Here is a 19,219-nt window from a genome sequence, read left to right on the forward strand (position 1 = left end):
TCCACGTGGTAAAATGGCATTGGATTCGATTTCTTCGAAACGGCACAAGATGGCAGAAGTAACTGAGGTGATGGGGATAGTTCGGAAATAGATAAATGTTTTCTGTTGAAGTGTTTCGCCGTTCCGTTAAAGAGTTAATATTTTAAAAATGATAATGGGCTTTGGATAGCGGCCCAGTAAATGAAGTAGGATTGAGTTTCTAGAAGGTAAAAAAGCCCACCTGAGAGAAATGCCTTTTAAAGTGTAAATAAATACATGGACTGGCTAACAAGTCACAAAGAGCTAAAGCTTAGATGCCGATGTTCCACCCACTTCATTTAAAATTGGGTTTTATTAATTTGGTGACTGTTTTTTCAAGAGGAAAATTCCAACTCCACTCAGCCTTTTCCCCCTTCTACGTGGGTCTCATGTAGGTGAATTCACCCTTCGTGCCGCCCCAATGATGTGTGAGATTCTATCCACATCAGCATCATGGGCTAACTTTATTCCTTCTATTAAAAATAGGTTTTTTTTTTTTATTTTCTTTTTCTTTAAAGAATTGCGTTCACTGGAACTAGTTTATGCGCACCTTAACAACATCGAGTTTGGATCACTTCCCCATTAGGGCAAAACAATGTGGTCGCCTAATACTCTTGAGACATACAATACTGGAAGGTTTTTACCTATAAATGTTTAAGAAAAAAAAAATCAAAGATGAAAATCTTAGTGCGTCTCACATGAGTCCTACACCCTACTGTGTGGTTTGAAGTGTGAGGGAGGCACATTATTCTTCCCTGAACGAACTGATTTGGACTCTATCGAGGGGTACCTTTTAGATGTAATGTAAATATAAGATGGGGCTTTGCCATGGCCCCAGGGGATCTAAACTCTTGATCTTATACTATAAGGAGTTGGTCTTTCACTTAGTTCATGATCCAATGTAGACATGTCAATAAGTTGATCTTGAGTGGTCAATAAGTTGATCTTGAGTGGCTTTGATATGGTTTCTAAAGAGTTCACTTCAAAAAAGAAAAGCAAATGGAAGCAATACAAGAATTTAATGTGGTTCACACATCAAAACGATCTGGTATGTCCATGAGTGAAGAAAAACTTTCACTATGTAGGAAAAAGATTACAATAAAAATCTCTAATAATTCTCCCTGCCAAAATGAAATCTCATAATGACTCTATAAGAGAAATAAGATACAAACATATGGAATTTCAATCAATTCGACTGATCAACCAAAGACCCTTTGCTTCCATCACAGAATAGATCATTTGGATCATCCACTAAAATATATTGGAGCAAGTCAATTTTCAAAATTGGATACAAGAATTCAAATCACGTATAACAATATAGATTTTGATTTGTCTATACATAATAATAGATAATAGAAAGATATGCCCTAATAATTCTTTTATATGAACAGTTGTATATATTTAAAGGAAAACAAGTATGTTTTGATTCTATCATATCACAATGTTTATGGTACGATTGGATCATTGTCATAACACTTGTATTAGGGTTGGACCACACAATTGAAGATGTGTTGTTCCTCTAATGGAAGAAGATCAAGAATCAAAGACCTAATCTTGTATAGATTCCAAACTGGTAAGTGTCTTTAGTCAAAGTCAACATGATTCCCTTAACTATTCCCTTCTTAAATAATTTGTGGATTTGTTGTGAAAAAGAAGCATAAAGTAATACATTAATTTCAAATTTAATAAAGTACATACACCTGATAATTATTGAATGTCCTCACGTATTACATTAATATTTTTTTCTCTTGGTTCATGATTTCTCTTAGGGTTAATCCGAGGTAGAGATAAAGCTTCAAGAAATAATCATAAACAAATGTATATCTCCAAAGGAATTTCATTTGTGCTTATATTAATCACTGTAAGAACTATATAAACGTTTCCCCAGTCCCTCATCAATTTTGAATTATGATGATAATGTGAAAACCTACCATATAACCACAACAAGAACCATCTTTTTCATTCATCCAAAAAAAAAGAATCATCCTTCCTGAAAGTTGAAGAGACAGCAATTATCAAATGACTGAGTCTCTTTGTTGCAGCTGTAGAGACCTTTTCATGAACACTTGAAATTCTGGTGTAGCTATAGAGATTCTCCAGAAGAGCTTGCATCACATAATCTGAAGAGTGCCCTCAAAAGAACCATATATTCCTCAATATTCAAGAATCCGTTGCTGTTAAACCCATCCATGGCATTTAGATACAGACACACCCATATCAAACGGCGAACAAACAAGGTGCGGCAAAGACCATGCTTGCACAAAGGATGGAGCAACTTGGATCCCCAATGTGTGCCATTTGAGCACAACATTACAGACTCAAGGGTTGGTCTAGCATAGATCTAGGCTAAATGTACAAAGGACACATTTGGGGAACAAAATTTTAATCCCAATACAAAGTTTGGGAGAGAGAAGATGAATTCTATAAATATGGGATCATCATGGACCATCCAACAGATAAAGAGTAACTTAAATATATGTGGTGCTCATATACGAAGGTTACCCAGCTCTAAACTTGCTACCTTCGCATCTTCTGGCTCCTTCATTCTTTCATTACTCGATAACAATCTGTCCTGGTTAGTTTCGGGTATTTTCCTAGCCGGTGGTGCTGCACAGACTGGGACAACTGATCTAATTTGAACTGCTGGAGCCATCATATTAGAAGGCATTCCTCCAATCACCATTCCTCCTGGCCAAGGTCTAGATGCACATGTAGAAGCGGCAGTCCTGAATGGAGCTGGAGCACGCAGTCCTGAATGCTGCTGAGGTTTTGAGCTTTCTAGTCTAGGTCTCGCTGAAGATGCAGTCCCAACAGTTCTGATCATAATAGGAGCTGCAGTAGCAGGTAGTCTAAAACCCTGACCCATTACTGGAGAAACTCCTCTGGGGGAATGATTTAGCCTGGGACTGGACTGAGATGAATCATGACCCTGCAACTGACGCAAACAGAACTCAGAATGACCAGGGCTTGTCGGTCGGGGACCATATCCAGCATCCATGGTCCCCTGAGAGTTCCATTCAAAATGTTCACATTGGCCTCCTTCCAGCTGTAAAGCATGCCTAATGCTGCGATCAGACTCAACACTCTTTTGTTTATTGACCTCCTGTGTTTTCTGCTGATTTAATGGTTCTGCATGACTTTCACCAGAAAGAGAAGCATTTGCAGATTCAAATGGAGAAATTCCAGAGGCATTTGACTGCATATTCACTTTCCGAGCATCACCATCAGAATCACCATGAAGCCATTCCTCACCCATCTGTGTTCTCTCCTCCGGCATCTCCTGTATGGTTACTTGGGACCTTCTCCCAACAGGTGCTGGCATCAAAGAGTTGGAAAAGTAAAAAGATGGATCCGAGGTAGGCATTGTAACTCCTGGCACAGCCTGGATAGGTTGTTCCTGCTCCCTTAACGGAACATAGTGCCCATGTTCTGGCCGGAACATAGACTGAATAAATGGAACAACATGAGGACCAGGCTGTGGAGTTGGTGCTACTGGATGAGTCAACAGGTGACTATGCTGCTGGGTCAACTGTTCCTGCTGCCACATTTGGTACATTGCTATATCAGGAAAGAAGTTTGAATAATTCCAACTCTGGTACTGCACTGGGTACAAAGATATGCTTGTGCTACCAGGCTTTGTGGGCCTACGAGCAGGAGCTGGTCTCCGGCGCCCACGTTGCCGGTCATTTTGAGTCGATTTATCTGCGTCTGTTGGACGCAAGCTAGCAAGGGTGCGAGCCACGACAACCTGTTCCTGTTCCTCATTCCCCTCAGCCTCCAACCCAGTAGAAGAAGAAGAAGAGCCAAGATGGGACACTGCATGAGAACCAATAAGAAAGAAAATTAAAAACCACTAAGCCACTATATGTGTTTTTTTTTGTTACAGCTACTATATCTTTTTATTCACAATTTAATTAGTTTTCCAATTGAACAGGTATATACAATCATTTGAAAGGGCACAGTTTTGTTATATGTGACCTGAATTCTTGTACCCAACTTCAAAGATGGACATGCACCGACATATTTTGGTGATTGATCTGAATGAGATCTCTAATGGAAGCAAAGGGCTTGGGCCAACAGTTTACCTGATTAAATTCTTTAATACTTACCAATGTTCCCTTATGGAGTCACTGTGAGATTTGGGAATTTTGCCTTAGGGTATTGGGTGAGAGTTTTTGTAACGCTATTCTGGCAATTGATTTGATCTCCACTGCAATCTTACTACATAGCAAAAGTTCTTCATCCGTGGATGTCACTGGTGTGCGAACCACATTAAATCTTTGTGTTCCTTTAATCTGTTTCTACATTTATTCGTGATTTTTGGAGTTCATTGTAACAGTATTGCTTCAAACGAATGTGATGAAATGCATTTTGGATCATGAATATCAATCAAATTCATAAAGAAGCAAATAACAGAAAATCAGAAGAAGGGTGCACATGGTGCAGAATGTTTCCTCTTCGTCCCATCCGCACAACAACAACTCCCCCCCCCCTCCGCGGCCCCAAAAAAATAAAAAAATAAAGGTTTCCACAGGCAAACTGCAGAGGAAGGGACAAAAACCAAGAGTAATTGCACTCGATATCTGAATCAAATAATTCCCTTATACAAGAGTAGGACAAACTAAAGAATATCAAAGGAAAAAGAAAGACATACTTTGTTTCAGGGCAGACCAAGCAGCCATGGCAGCATTCTTCTGTGCTTGCTTCTTGGTCTTAGCTGGGTCACCAGTAAAGTTCATTCCTGCAAGTTCAACTGTGCATGAAAATACAGGAACATGACCTGGTCCAGATCGAACAGTCGTATATACAGGAAGGTTTAGCCCAGCTCTATGAGCTGTCTCTTGAAGCAGATTCTTGTATACTCCTGTTTCATCCTGGCAGTGGAGATGTACCAAAAGTAAAGAACACAAATTATCAGTGATGTTCTACCAGAGGAAAGTTCAAATAGAACTTGAAAATGATTAAAAAAAAATCCAAACGTTACATGTATTAACTCTTGAGATATTTGGAACCATACAGTTAGAGCCCCAAATCACTTAAGTACAGTGCATGGTGCCTTCAAATACTTTAGCAGCTGCCTCGACCTAGTACTTAAAAGGTTTTGGGCTGGACTTCCAAACATGGTCATAGAGCCCAGGATTGTTTGTTTCCCCAGTGAGTAACAAGTCCATGTATTGTACACTGAAACTACATGTGAGGAGGAGCAGTGAGATGTTACGAGTCACAGAAGTATATTCCCACACTGTTTAAGGTTGATCCATTTTGTTTTCATATATTTGAGGAACTATATCCATTAACGAAGTATAGTTCCACAATAGTTTAGTTCCATCCTTGTTCCTTCTTATACTTGACAGTAGTTAAGTTCCATCCTTGTTCCTTCATATACTTGATAAGCTATCTCCACCTAATGCCTTAAGGTCTTGGGTTGGATCCTCCAATACTACAATGATGTTTCACATGAAAGTACTGAAGTACTCCACTGAGAGCCAAAGCAATAATAATTTCCAATTGTTGTTCAATCTTACAAAATATTAATCAAAAATAAGATCCACATTTACTACAACATAATAATGCCTCAAATGAGCTAAATAGGATTCTTGAGGAATCTAGCTCACTTGAGGAGTGTAGCCTTGATCTTCTAATGCATTCAAGCATTAAAAGTTCAAAACTAACCTTATATGATATAGACATCACCTAGATGAGGTCAGATCTGACCATAATGCATAACAAGCACTCAAACAACAAATGACATACAAAATAATCCACCACCTTTTCCCATATCACCAGCTGTTCAAGCAGAACTTTGATAGTCATGAATCTTAGATAGAGATTAATAGAGTAGGTAGAAATGGTCTGTGAAATATGATCAGATCCGAAGGATGGATCTCAAAGTCTGGAGAAGTTATATTACAACTACTACCACAACATCAAAGCATGGAGAATTATACTGGGCTACTTGCAACCAAAAAGCAGATGATAAACCAGAGAGAAGTCAAAGACAAAGAACAGAGGATGAGAGTGACTCAACATCCTCATTCCTTAAGTCAGTATCCTCCTTCCCCTATTCCCTTCTTCGTAGTCTTTTATAAAGAACACGGAGCGTGAAGTGCAATTAGACCAATTTGGGGGATGAGTTTCAGGCAGAACTGAGGGTTCCTGCCCGGTTGTGGTCTGCCACCATAACTTGGCTGAACCATCAAACTACATGGCAGCCATATTCACCAACGCCTTCTCGGCGTTGTCTAACAAGCCGCTCCATATCCCATTGTTCTTTAACGCCCTAGCATCTCGGGTGCCAATGAATGCCTTTGGTTTCACTTTATTCAAACCATCTCCGTCAGAAGCAAGCTACCTGTAGCCAGAAGAGAAACAGTGATTTGCTCTCTCTATAGCCCAAGTGCCTTCTCCCTTCGCCTGGAAGGAAAGCACTGACTCGAACTACTTTGACCACTGCGCTTGCCCAGAAGCGAAAGCAAATCCAAACTATTTATTTAAAAAAAGGGGGGGGTTGAGCTTAACAATGTTGATATGGGGGCCCGCATCTTCAGCTCCTATTGGAGGGGCAGTGGATCAAAACCATTTTGGAAGTAGGAAACTCCCCAAATAGTCACACTTATTTTTTAAAATTGTAGGCAAATAAGTAAATTACACATACAACCCTTGCGGCTGCAAACTATCACATCTACTACCCTTTAAATTTCAAAAACTACATCTGTAACCTCAGAGGTTAACACCATTAAGTTTTGACATGAAAGGATAAATTTTCCCTCCTATCTAAACTGACTCATCCCTCTATCACACCCTACTTAAGCTACTAAGTTCAGGATATGACAGGTATGTCACACCAGCACGCCACACAATCTAAGATCGTACAATTTAAGGGCCAGATCTCACATCTACACCATAGATTTCAATATCAATGGCATAAGAGAATTCCATAACCATAGCAGCAGACTGGTGACTAGAAGTTGAGATAAAATAGAAGTTGATTGGAAAAGAACACAAAGTAAAAGAAGGAATTTGAGAAGGGTTAGAAAAATAAAGGAATAAACATATAAATAAAGGAGAAGAGGAGGAATACATGAAGGGACTCCCCTTGCTGTTCAGCTTGTTAAAAATAAGAAGAAGAAAGGAGAATGAGAAGAAGAGAAAAACAAAAGGACAAAAAGAATTCTGTGTAAGAGAATGAATAAGAAGATTGTGATATTCATTGAGTTTAGAATTAATTGACCAAACAAGGGGCTGATGTTAGGATTTGATATTTTGTCAAATGTGGACTGATTCTATCAGATCATGGGAGAACAAGTGTCTCGGAATTCGTCTCCGAATTCACCTAGAATTTTTACTTAAAATTTTATGAGGTTATGGATGATTTATAGATGAAGTCTCCACCAAATTTGAGAAAATCCTAATCTCGTCTGATAAGGTAATAAAATACCACAAGTAAGACTAACAGACTGGAATCACAATCTGAACCTGATTTTGTAAATATCATAACGAAACTTCTTGAAACTATTCCAATGTGAATCTTTTAGGGCATCATCTACTTGAGTCTATATGATTTCATAAGCGTTTCAAAAATCGAGCAGTATATGTTCTAGAATAATCTTACTACTGTGTATAGAATTAGGATGATTCCAGACACCATATTTTAGGAAATTCAATACCTAACCTGGAATTTGTTTCTGACTCTTTAATTTTCAACGACGTTAGTCTAAAAGAACAGTTTACTTAAAACCACGTTTGGGTTAAATCAAGCTCGGAATCTATTTATTCCACCTTTTACAGTTTCAATGCGCAGAATCAGGTAAAGTTTATGTACTGAATTTGTGAAATAAAATTCCATAATAAAGTGTAGGGATTAGGTCTTATGCTTTTAGGGTTTCAGTCCTCAAGCCCTTGGAGTATTCTGTGATGTTTCATAAGGTCCAGAGACTCTTCATTGTAAGGCCATACCGAAATTGGCCTAGAAGGTAATGGGGTTAAAACAAAGAAGGAAAAAGGACAGAGCTATATTTGGGTTTCTCTTACTTAATTTAATCCTGAAAGAAAATGGAAACTGAAATTGGACAAGAGGAAGAAGATCTTCACCCACTTCATTGTTTATATCCTCAAATCTCAATAATTTAATTGCCAAAATGGATTTCTATATCTCAAAATATTTCAAATTGATACAACCAAAACAATTTTAATTTCTTGACCAAAAATATAGTTGCTGACTATTTTATGAAATCATAATTGAAAATATGAATGATACCAAATCAGCAGTACTATTTTAGGAGTCCCTATTTCTGGTAGTTGCTAAATACTGGCTTCAGTTCTGATTGCCTAGTCTTTGTTATATTGGATCTACATGAGCTGTTCTAGCCCTAATCCCTTGGGTGACTAGATACCACAATACCACATTAGATTGTACATCTATATATGAGCCTATGAGGGCATAGCCGCATAAACCATAACATTTATCTATGGAGTCCATAAACTGACTCTCTAACTGTTCTAAACTGACTTGGAATTCAAATTTCAAACTACTAGTTTCAATAGTCAAAACAGCTACTATTTGAATAGACACAACTCAAACTGTGGCTCTAAAGACAAAACATAGACTTAGAATTTGATCTGTACTGCAATTCCTGATAGTTGTAGGACCGGACTTGATAAAGAAAACCTAATCGAAACAAGAGTGGACTGTAAAATCCTTACTGAACAACCTCAACTAAGATAAATAGACATAGTAAATACAGGAAAAGAAATTGGAACAGAACTCCAGAGGTGTAAGATTCAACAAGGTATAAAATTCAGAAACAGAATTGGATCCTAAGAAAAATTAAGATACGATTCTGGCCCTGCCTTCTTCCTTTCTGGTACTGTAGCTTGTACATAGCTGCTATATCAGGCTCTCAAGGGCATCCCTGAGTTACCAGAGCTCATATTACCAACATGTACAAAAGGAAAATCCATTAGCTTTTGACCCAGTTAAGTGTCAGCATCTTGATGCAATTCTAGCATCCATGAACATTACTTGGATCACTTAAGGGCTGCACTGGTATGATAAATCCGAAAAAATAGAAAGGCATGGCAATCTTGTAGTATCCAGAATTTCTTAAGAGTTGCATTGGGATGGACGAAGATAGCAACTAATAGAAATTAGATTTATTGTGTAGGGATGAACATGGAAGCGAAGTCCAAAGATGGGAATAAATAATAAAGGAAGGGGGGTATAAGTCTACTACGAAACTCAGCAAGTAAAAGAACTATAACGAATTTCCTGGGCTGTGTGAGTCTTCTTCAACCTTTGGCAAAACAAGGGCAGTAGAAACTGTGGAACCAGACCTGATCTGAATGGAAAACCTCATTCATTATTAAACTGAAATTCCTGGTAAGACTTTGCAGCACCAAGGCCTCTTCAAATCACTCAATCACAGCCCGAAACAGTACACTAAAAAGAGAGTTTAAAAGCTGCAACTAAGCCTAGCGATAACAAGTCAAGTATTTGGTTGTTGGGCTGAATTCTGTATGCCCAAACCTGCATTCCATGAAATTGTGCACCAAAAATAGGAGCTAATGAACAGACCTGCTATACCATAGAAAGACATCACAATCCATTGTGGGGGGAAAAAAATCATTTGCTGAGATGGAAATAAGGATATCAGTTTCCTACCAAGATAACTGGAAGTTCTTCCAGTAAATAAGAAATCCAATGAACCTAAAGAAAGGATAAAGGCCCAGCAGAAATTACTTGTTTTTTAAGACCCCGCAATACGGATTCAAGACTTGATACACCATGGCCAAATGAGGCTCTTTGCTGCTTCTAAAGGACTATTGGGTAGTCACATTGCCTATTATGAATCCTATGTCAAACATAAAATTTGCACCTAATCTAAGTGCAGTGAAAAGAGTCATTGTAAAGTGCAAAATTAGGCATGTGTTGTTTCCAAGCATGCTCCGTACAAAAAGGATGTAAAATTGACAAACCAGTGACAAAGAGAAGTGTCAGATGTAAATTTAACCAAATGCTGTCACAAAAAAGAAAATAATAATAATAATAATGAAGGAAGATAGTTGAGCAAATGCTCCCCATCAAAAATGGAATCCAATGAACCTAGGGGATGGCTCACCCTCCTTCCCCCTCTCCCCTTGCACTATGCGTCCAACACCCTCGTGCTGGTTTGCCTCTCCGCCTCATCCCCAACCCCCCTCATTGGTTGCTGGTCAAACCATCATCTTTTGTCTGGCAGGTGCTTTAGATGAAGAAGTTACTTTATGAAGCTGCTGCATTGTAGGCCATTTTCTTGGCTCTAGAGCCCATTTTCAGATTGTGAAATCATCCCTGACCAAGCAATTGGAACCATCAGGGGTGCTGGATACCTGCCTGCTCAATCACAGTTTCTACTTGTTCAAGTTCTCGATGAACCTTTTAAGAGAAGGGTGCTTGAAGGATGGTGGGGAAGAAACCCTTATTCATCCAGTGGCGGCATCACAAACTATAGCTCACCCAGGAGGACTTCTCTTCCTTACCTCTTTAGGTCTCACTCCCAGGGCTCCCCCTCCACTTCTGGGTGTTGAGGGGTTGAGCCTCATGAGTTCAGTCTCTGGTAGTCCACTTTTCACAAATATCAGAACCCGCTGAAAGAATATCTACCTATGCTGACATTTGGATTAAAGTTTCTACAAAGACCCCATTCCCTCTGTGATCTCTGTCAAGGAAGGAAGAAGGATTTGCCTTCATGTAGGAGGTCAACTATGATTGGAAGTCGCTGCATTGCCTGATTTGCTGCACCTTTGGTCACTATTCATGCACAGAAAAGACCCTCTGACCGCTGAACTCAACAAAAACTCCCCAATCCCAGGCATCAACATCTTCGAGACATCTCCCAAAGGAAGTTCCAAGCATCAGAATGGCAACATTAAAACCCTTACTACTCACGCCCAGATTTAGCCTGACCGAAAGTGGTTCACCCTTTTAGGCTGTGATGTTGAGGGTGCTTACCCTGTATCTTCTGATGCCAAAAATGACATTCTGAAATCTCCTGCCTCAACCGCTCTCCACCCTACCGTTTTGGATGACTCGCTTGCACTATCCTTCTGTCGTTGTCGCTAGCACTGACCCACTCCCATCATTCTCCCTCCCATTTTGTCATCCTTGACTATCGAGCCACCTGCATCTATCGCCCCTACTGCAACGATCGCAGCCTACACCCTTAGCTCTTGTCGACCCCCCAATCGCGCCACCACCACCCTGCCAACCTACTCCCTTGCAATTGCGGATTTTCTCTCCTCCTTTCCATCCTTTTTCACTTTATCTATTCTCTTTCTCCTTCTAACGATGGGCCAACTTGGGCCCACACATCACCATCCGCCTTTTCGCTTTTCCCTCTCCGCTCTCCTCTTCTAATGATGGCCAACTGGGGCCCACCCATCACCATTGTTGTCTCTCTTCCCCTTACCTCCCTCATGTGATCCCTGTTATGATTCTGGAGCCACCTCTCTCTCTCTGTGGGGCCCATCTCACCCTCTTTCCCTCCCTTTCCCCTCCCAGACCCATGTAGCCTATACCCTCACTACCACCACAATTCTCTCTCTTTTGGGTTGGGCCCTGTTCTAATCTCACTCTCACCCATTTTCCCTTCTACTAGACCTATCCTAGCCTCTATCTCCATGCCCCTTGCCTGTGGACCTAACCCAACCCCTAATCCCCCTTCCCTCCCCCCACTTACCAAACTTTCCCCTGCCTCCTCACCCCCAAGCATTGGGATTTCTTCTACCTTAAATCCCTAAACGGTTGTCTCTCCTCTAATAAGTCCCTAGTTGCCCCTTCCCCTTTGTTGAAGCCTATTATTACCAGCCCCGTTGCTTCTTTGACTGAGACTAGCCTTAACTAAGATGGCATAATCATTGACACCATTGAGGGTAACTCCAATCATGGGCAAGATTTGGAGGGTGCTATCAATTTCGAAACTCCAAATGCTTCGTATGTAATTAACACGTGATGGTAGCAATAAAAGCAACCACACTACTAAGGGTTGCCATCACGTTGATGAAGATTTCATTGTGGACTTTAAATCTCCTTGGAAGAAAAAGAAGAAAAATTAGCGGGAAAACTAGTATGTTTGGCCTTTTGTTTTATAGGCCTTTGATAAATAGCATAGTCCCTTTTTTTCTCTTGGTTTGCTCTGTCACTTTTTGCCTTTGGGCTTTTATCAGGCTCCAGCCTTTGTTGCTCCTTGTACCCCCCCCCCCTTCTTTTTTCTCTCATTTGGTTAATGAATTATTTATTTATCCGGAAAAAAATGCTGCCCAGCAACTCCAAGCTACAACCTACAGGACAATGTACACCTTTTTTCCCATTCCAGTCACCACTATAAATTTTTCATGCTACTTCTAGCCATGAAAAACTAGCTAATCTCTAAAAGGAGATCAGTTGCCACAACATTGAGGACAAAGGAGGAAAAAAAAGGTAGGGGTTCAAAAATAGGTGCATAAACATATGCATCTCACAGAAGCAGATTAGTTTTTCACCCAAAAGAAGAAAAATATTATTGCTTCATTTCTTTCCAAGTAAAATTTACTCACAGGGAAAAATTGCAGCCCAACCAACACAAAGGATTAGGATTGTCTTGGAATCTTTCAAATAGGGTTAGAAGGAAAATAGAGGTAGAAATGTGGAAATTGGTCAACTGATGAATGACAACTAACAGAAGCATTAGGAAAATAACCATCCCTAACTAGCCCTAACTTGGCACTTGCACTGACAAAATTTCAAATTTCATTTCATAACATTCCCCATGAACACAGGAGTCACAATGAGCATGGACAAGGAGACTGCTGAAAATGAAAGTGTAAAAACATCCAGGCCTACAATTGCAAGTGTCATATCATCCACAAAGATTGACCTGGACATGTTGGCACAAGGATGACAAGGGCTAACTACTCAGCTTTGGCCTTTCAATCTTTTAATAAAGTCAGATTTTATAAATATTCTGTTATGCCTTACCACTTACCACCTCTGTATTGCACTGACAAATGGACCACAATGTTAAGTGTCAATTGCCATCTGAACACTTATAGATCAAACTCAACTTTCTGCACTACAACACTGATCTGGGGTTTCTTCCAGATCATACAGAGAGACTTCAAGCTTTCATTGTCTCAAAGCTCGACCATTTCATGTCAACAGGCTACCACAATGAACCAGCAGATAAAAGATTCAGTTGAACACTGTTTATCATGTATTAGCAACCTCCAAAATTGATGATGATGCTAAATTGAGAGGAACTCGAAGTATTGGGGTTAAGACACAAAACACATTCATCTCAGAGTAGTACAATTTGAAGTAAATATTACATCACATAGAGAGCACCGTAAGAATCCCTTAATCCTCGAAGAGGATGGGACCTGTATAAGCATTCTTGGTTTGAAGGCCTAAATCAGACCCCTTGATTATGTTTCTCCAAATGAGAGTTTTCAGGTCGGGGGAATGCTCAGTTTTCCCTATACAAAATAAGGGACCAGAAGTATAAACAGCAGAAGAGGCAAGCAGAAATAAAATGCCATAAGGCGAAAAGAAAGAGCATCAGTCCAACACCTACCAACACTCTTGCAGCTAGAGATCTAGACGGACCCCTCTTTGAAAGTGTACTGAGTGCTACCTCGGCTGCGGCATGCTCTGCTTGCCTAAGTGTGGTGCAGAAGGTTGGACTTTCAAAGGTCTCCCCATTGAAGTTAACAGTTGCTTTGAACCGAGGTGCGTGATCAGGTCCTTCACGGATACAAGCATAAGATGGCAGGTTGAAACAGCTTCGCTGAGCTAATTCTTGCAACTGGTTTTTATACATGCCTGGACATTATAACAAATAACAAACTTATAAATGCACAAAGTACAAAATATATAACAGGGAAAAAGGGGAAGAGGGAGTGAAGCAAGAAGAAAAACATGAAACCCCCACAAAATTTGAACAGTTGGCTCATTGACCATCTCCTGTATTTTGTCCCCATTCAAAGTAATAAGCTTCGTTACATAAGAACTATTCTGGAAGTCATCCTTTCTTTACCCACACATACTCACGCACGCGCACAAATAGAAATCTTGGCGACAGAACAGATACTAAGATAAGAACTAAAAAAGTTTTGAATTCAAAAAAAACAAAAAACCATTAGCCACCATTTCTGGATGGGTAATTTTGACACAAGCTCATCAACGTTGAAGTGAACTTGAAAGACTGGAAGCAATTTCAACCATTTGGAGCTAATGAAGCCTAAAGCTTCCAAAAATACCGAGTTATTAGAATCAAATAAATATGCAAAAATAAAAACTAATGAGATAGGAAGAAAAATTGCCAAAAATTTATCTGATCCGCATAATTCATTTCTATAGAATTCCACGTCGCATTAACTAATTCCCAATAAATTCCAATAAACATTCTTGAAAGCGAAAACAAAGCATTTGCGACACAAAAACTAGCTTGATCAGATTGCCCAGGAGACTCGAAAACAACCTCAAACTCAATCAGATTAGAAACCCATCTGAAACTAACCTGAAACTTTACAAGTGCACCGTAGAAGTGAACCAGCCCATACTAGCCTCCCACCACGAGGCTATGAGTGGTTATGAGTGAGACGTGAAGAAGAAATTCAAAACCCATCTCATGTGGTCCTTTAAACTCAGCATAGAAGAGATAAATTTGATAGATAACTGACCTTAGACCCTCCACGAAGACAACCTGCAAGCCGTTCAAATGATCGAATGATCGTCGGAGACTGACATGAGAATCGCCGGCTAAAACGTTAAAAGATGAAGTAGAGTCTGATATCTAACAGAGCATATGTGTCCTTAGAAGATCTGAAACAAGAAACAGAATTTTGACACTATATGATGAGATACCTATCCATCTATTCTTTCTCTTTCTCCCTCTCTCTCTCTCTCTCTCTTTCTCACCCTTTTCTGCTACTGGTTACTCCTTTCACTAATGCTACGATAAATGAGCTACTTTTTCATCAGTCATTAATACGAATTAAATCTGGAGGTTTTACTAATGTACACCTACCTCACTAAATTTTCGGCTGTGTTTACCTAAATGCCCCGTTCATGGTTTAATGAAACAGGCGACCTTGCTGGAAAAAGTCTCTGCTGCAATGGAGTTTGACTACATTGGGAATTGAGAATTTTGGGATCCTTTGCTGCTCATGATTTCCCCACTTCCCTCAGTTCTTCTACCGGAAAAAAACGAAATTTCCCTCTGTTCTACCTCAGGTGACATCTACATGGACCCCAACTGAACCTTATAATTGGTTTTTTGTTTGTTTATCTCAACCAATGGAGAATTCTACCCAACAAAAAGAAAATGGAATAGAAAAAATCTCACCCAGTTCAACTAACTGCCTTCAAATCCTTACACTGTTAAATAGAAATAAGGGGTTTACTATGCATAAGTGCATAACCCTCCCACTCATTAACCAAACCCCACCCCCACCCCCCAAAAAAAAATAATAATAATAAAATAAAAACTCTCATCTTTCTCAATCTCTTTGAATAATTTCATTTTATTTTATTTGTATTTTTTATGATTGGGTAAATTTCAAGTCCAGATACTATCCAACCAAGCAGATCGTTCTTCCCCCTTACCTTTCTAGATGGGCAACACATGGCCTACCCATAGTATATGAACAACTCAGAGGGTGGAGGGATGGGGGGAACGACTTGTTCGGTTGAAGAGGATCTGAATTAACAAATTTCATATAACATACTCTACGTGTAATGTCAAGAAGATGATTAACCCTTTTTTTTCTTCCTATTTGTTGTTTGTTTGTTTGTTATTGTATGAATAACATTACTTTATATCTTGAATGGAATAATTTCTTAATATACTACAGCAAGATGAGATGTTAATATTTTTAGATGAATTATAATATTGTTTTCCTCAAGACTTAATTCGCCCCTACCACTAGTGTTTCAAGTTTCGTTATTCACAAATAAACCTGCTCAATTATATAGTATTTGTGAAAAATCCAGTAACTCATCCGAGAACTGAATTTATCTCTCGAGTAACTTGCTTTAACTATGTGTCTCGTTTTTTTTCTAACTTGTAGATTGATAAATCTATCATGAGATGATGTTTTCTATTATTGCAATTACTTGAATTTAGTTTGGTTTATGTAAAATGAGGTGATCCTTTCCAATAAAATCCCTGATCCCTCGAAAATTTTAGGCTTTATTTGCAAAAATGGATACATAATTACAACCCTTGGTTTTGGGTTTGAAGATGATGACCCTGAATATGCAACTCTTAGGCTGCGTTTGTTTGCAAAGGTGGGGGTGGGAAAAAAAAATGTGGGTCCCATGTGTAGTGGGATGAGGGAGAAGGAAATGAAAGGATTTTGTGGAAAAGTGATAAAGGTGAGTCTACTTTTTACTTTTCCCAACTTTCCCACAAAGTCTCACCAAATATGTGGGGTTTTAAAATGACATGAGGTGGGAAAGTTGGATTGCTACATCAATAGACAGCATTCAAGGAAATTTGTCTCCTACTTTCCCACCCCAAACAACCAAACAATCTACTATTTTTGGATTTAAAGAATAAGTAAAAAATCTACACTTTTTTTAAGAATTTTCCCATCCCACCTTTATTCCAGCAACCAAACGCAGCCTTATAGAATTTATTTGTTGGTCTATAAATAAACTCTTATCCAACACCTATATGGGCATTCCCTTATTAGTTTGGTCCGATGTTTTAGCTTGACAACCATGATTTATTACCAGTGGCGATAGTGTGCAATAATCGATCTTTCAACAAGGCTTCTCGATCTGCTAGAGAATTATGTCTCCATGTTATCTCTGAAGTCAAAGGTCAGTTTAGTGATTTAAGTGTTAAAGTGGAAGACAATGATATGGCAAGAGCTTTCTTTGCAAGATGGGAGATTTAGGTTGCTTTCTCTCACTCCACGATGTCTCACCTGGATTGGTTCCCTCCCCCCGCCCCTGTCATGGTGGGTTAAGTTGAACTGTGACGGATCAATGAAGAATAGTAGAGGTGGACATGGATCATTGGGCCATGACCATGAGGGCAGGGTTCTTTCGCTATCGCAAGGAGCACCTCAACTCAAATATAATTGTTTTGAATTGTTGGGTATTTAGTGCGGCATTCGGGAACCATTGACCAAAGATTATACCCAAGTTCTGGTATGCTTTGATTTTTTTTTCTTTTTTTTTTTTTTAGAACTGAGGATCATCTGGGCCAGTTTGTGCGCACCATTATTTACTTCCTCATGGGGTGAGCTTTTATATTAATGCCGCCGAGTGGGTGCGAACCCAAGACCATCTCTGATTCTTTAAATGCAGTAGAGATGATACATGTGGTAATGGCGGTGTTTGGGGGTCTTGGAGGACATCTTGAAATTGGTTGCCCCTGGTTTCGTCACATTACGTTTGAGCATCATGTTCGTGAGACTAACCATTGTTCCGACTTCTTTGTGGGCTGGATGATTGATGGGGAATTCAGTTTGACCGAGGGGGACTCCTTGAGACCCTCATCGCCTTCGACAATCAAGAGTCTCAGGGGAGGACTTTCTACCAATTGTAACCTTTGATGTATTCTTTACTATTTTCTTTTATATATATATATATATATATATATATATCTTATGTTTCCAAAAAAAAAAAAACCAACAACAACAACTACTACTTCACAACTCTATCATTCCAAGCACAGATTCATAATTCATGGTTGTATTGGACAATATGGATTTATGGGTTACTTTTTGTTGGCATTGCTCTTTTCAAACTATTTCGTGGGATATTACACATTGGACAATTTTTTGAAGGCCTTTTTGTCTTATCTTCAAGCGAGTTTAGATCACACTCTCTTCTCTCAAATCAGGTCTAACAAATCTGATGTAATGCTCAAGAAGCCCTCTCGATATGAAGCATAGTCTATAGACTTAGTGCTTGACTTACTTAAGATCACTAGCAATACCCAAGACATAGCCTCTAAAGCTTTTAGACTAGAGACACTTTTAAAGTGGTTCACCAACTTGGCCCTTCAGTTCATGTATAGCTTAACCTCTAGGTTTTGGCTGAAGCTTCAATTTGAGGACCTTCGTACTTGTGCTATAAATTAATACAAATGCTTTATCGTTTTGTCATAAAAAAATGAACGAAACTTTTCAGTACCACACCTTTAGTTACCCAATTTATCAATTAGACCTCGAAAAAAAAATTATATCAATGATATCCTTTGCTGTTATGGAATCCAAGTTAAGTTACGATCTAAGCAAGTTAAAGTTTTCAAAAGGACAATAATACTTTTGAACAAAAAAGCATACACTCGACTTGTCTTTGTCTTCTTCTACCGCTTACCATTCTTCTTCCATTATTTGCGATCACGGGTGGGGGTGCAAACAATTCCATGGCGAAGATGTTTTGTCTCTATAATAGCTCTTGAGATGGCGAATACCTCATCACCATTGTCGTCTCTTGTTAAATCTCATAACCACTGAGCTCATTGTAGATAAGGGTGTCAATTCCGTACTAAAACCGTTTACAGGTCGCCTTGTTTAAACTGTATTAAGATACACTGTTTCAAAATTCGGTATGGTACAGTACAAACCAAGTTTTTAAAATCAGTATAGTACATTACCAATTTTAGGTCATTGTCGGTATGTACTAGAACCGAACCGAACCGAATTTGAAAGTGGGGTTATTTTTGTGATTTTCCTTCTATAACTTATAATCCTAAAGTTTTACCTTATTTCCCTAAATCGATTCGTTTTGAGAGAAAGAAAATGGGAAAGGAGTTCACATCATGTATCCCCAATTCAGCGTGTGATTTTGCTTGGGTGCTGCGTATTATAGGGTACATGAGATGTCGATCTTGACTATTCATTTCGCATTCAATACTTTTAGAGCAAATTGCATTGGCACTCCAAAATGGAGACTTTAAAGCACTGACACCCCACTTTATGCTTATAAAACACAGTGACCCAAAAATTTGATTTTCATTGGATATATTTGTCAAATTTATCACTAAAAGCAGTTAAATCATTGTTTATTTTAAAAAATATCCCTACAATAAACCATGTTTTAAAAGTTTTTAGTGACAAATTGGACAAATATATCCAATGAAAATTTAATTTTGGGGTCTCTGTTCTTTTTAAACATAAAGTAGGATATTAATACTTTAAATTCTACATTTTAAGGTGCCAGTGC

General features: G+C 39.0%; 1 protein-coding gene across 2 annotated transcripts; it reads right to left on the bottom strand.

Moving 5' to 3' along the window:
• Window positions 1-1,634: 1,634 nt before the first annotated feature.
• On the bottom strand, window positions 1,635-15,331 carry LOC149019306 (double-stranded RNA-binding protein 6-like). Of its 2 annotated transcripts, none has more exons than XM_089153332.1 (4): window positions 14,716-15,331; window positions 13,608-13,855; window positions 4,673-4,892; window positions 1,635-3,834 (listed from the first exon to the last, which is right to left on the bottom strand). In XM_089153332.1, the coding sequence occupies exons 2-4, from the start codon at window positions 13,851-13,853 to the stop codon at window positions 2,504-2,506; spliced, it is 1,797 nt and encodes a 598-aa protein (XP_089009458.1). In that variant the 5' UTR covers window positions 13,854-13,855; window positions 14,716-15,331; the 3' UTR covers window positions 1,635-2,503. The 2 variants fall into 2 exon arrangements, with proteins under 2 accessions (XP_089009458.1, XP_089009459.1); XM_089153333.1 differs by lacking the exon at window positions 14,716-15,331 and adding an exon at window positions 14,553-14,707.
• Window positions 15,332-19,219: the final 3,888 nt, after the last annotated feature.

The sequence above is a fragment of the Hakea prostrata genome, chromosome 4 (genome assembly GCF_041222555.1).
Source record: "Hakea prostrata isolate BN-2017 chromosome 4, UWA_Hpros_2, whole genome shotgun sequence".
Taxonomy (NCBI): domain Eukaryota; kingdom Viridiplantae; phylum Streptophyta; class Magnoliopsida; order Proteales; family Proteaceae; genus Hakea; species Hakea prostrata.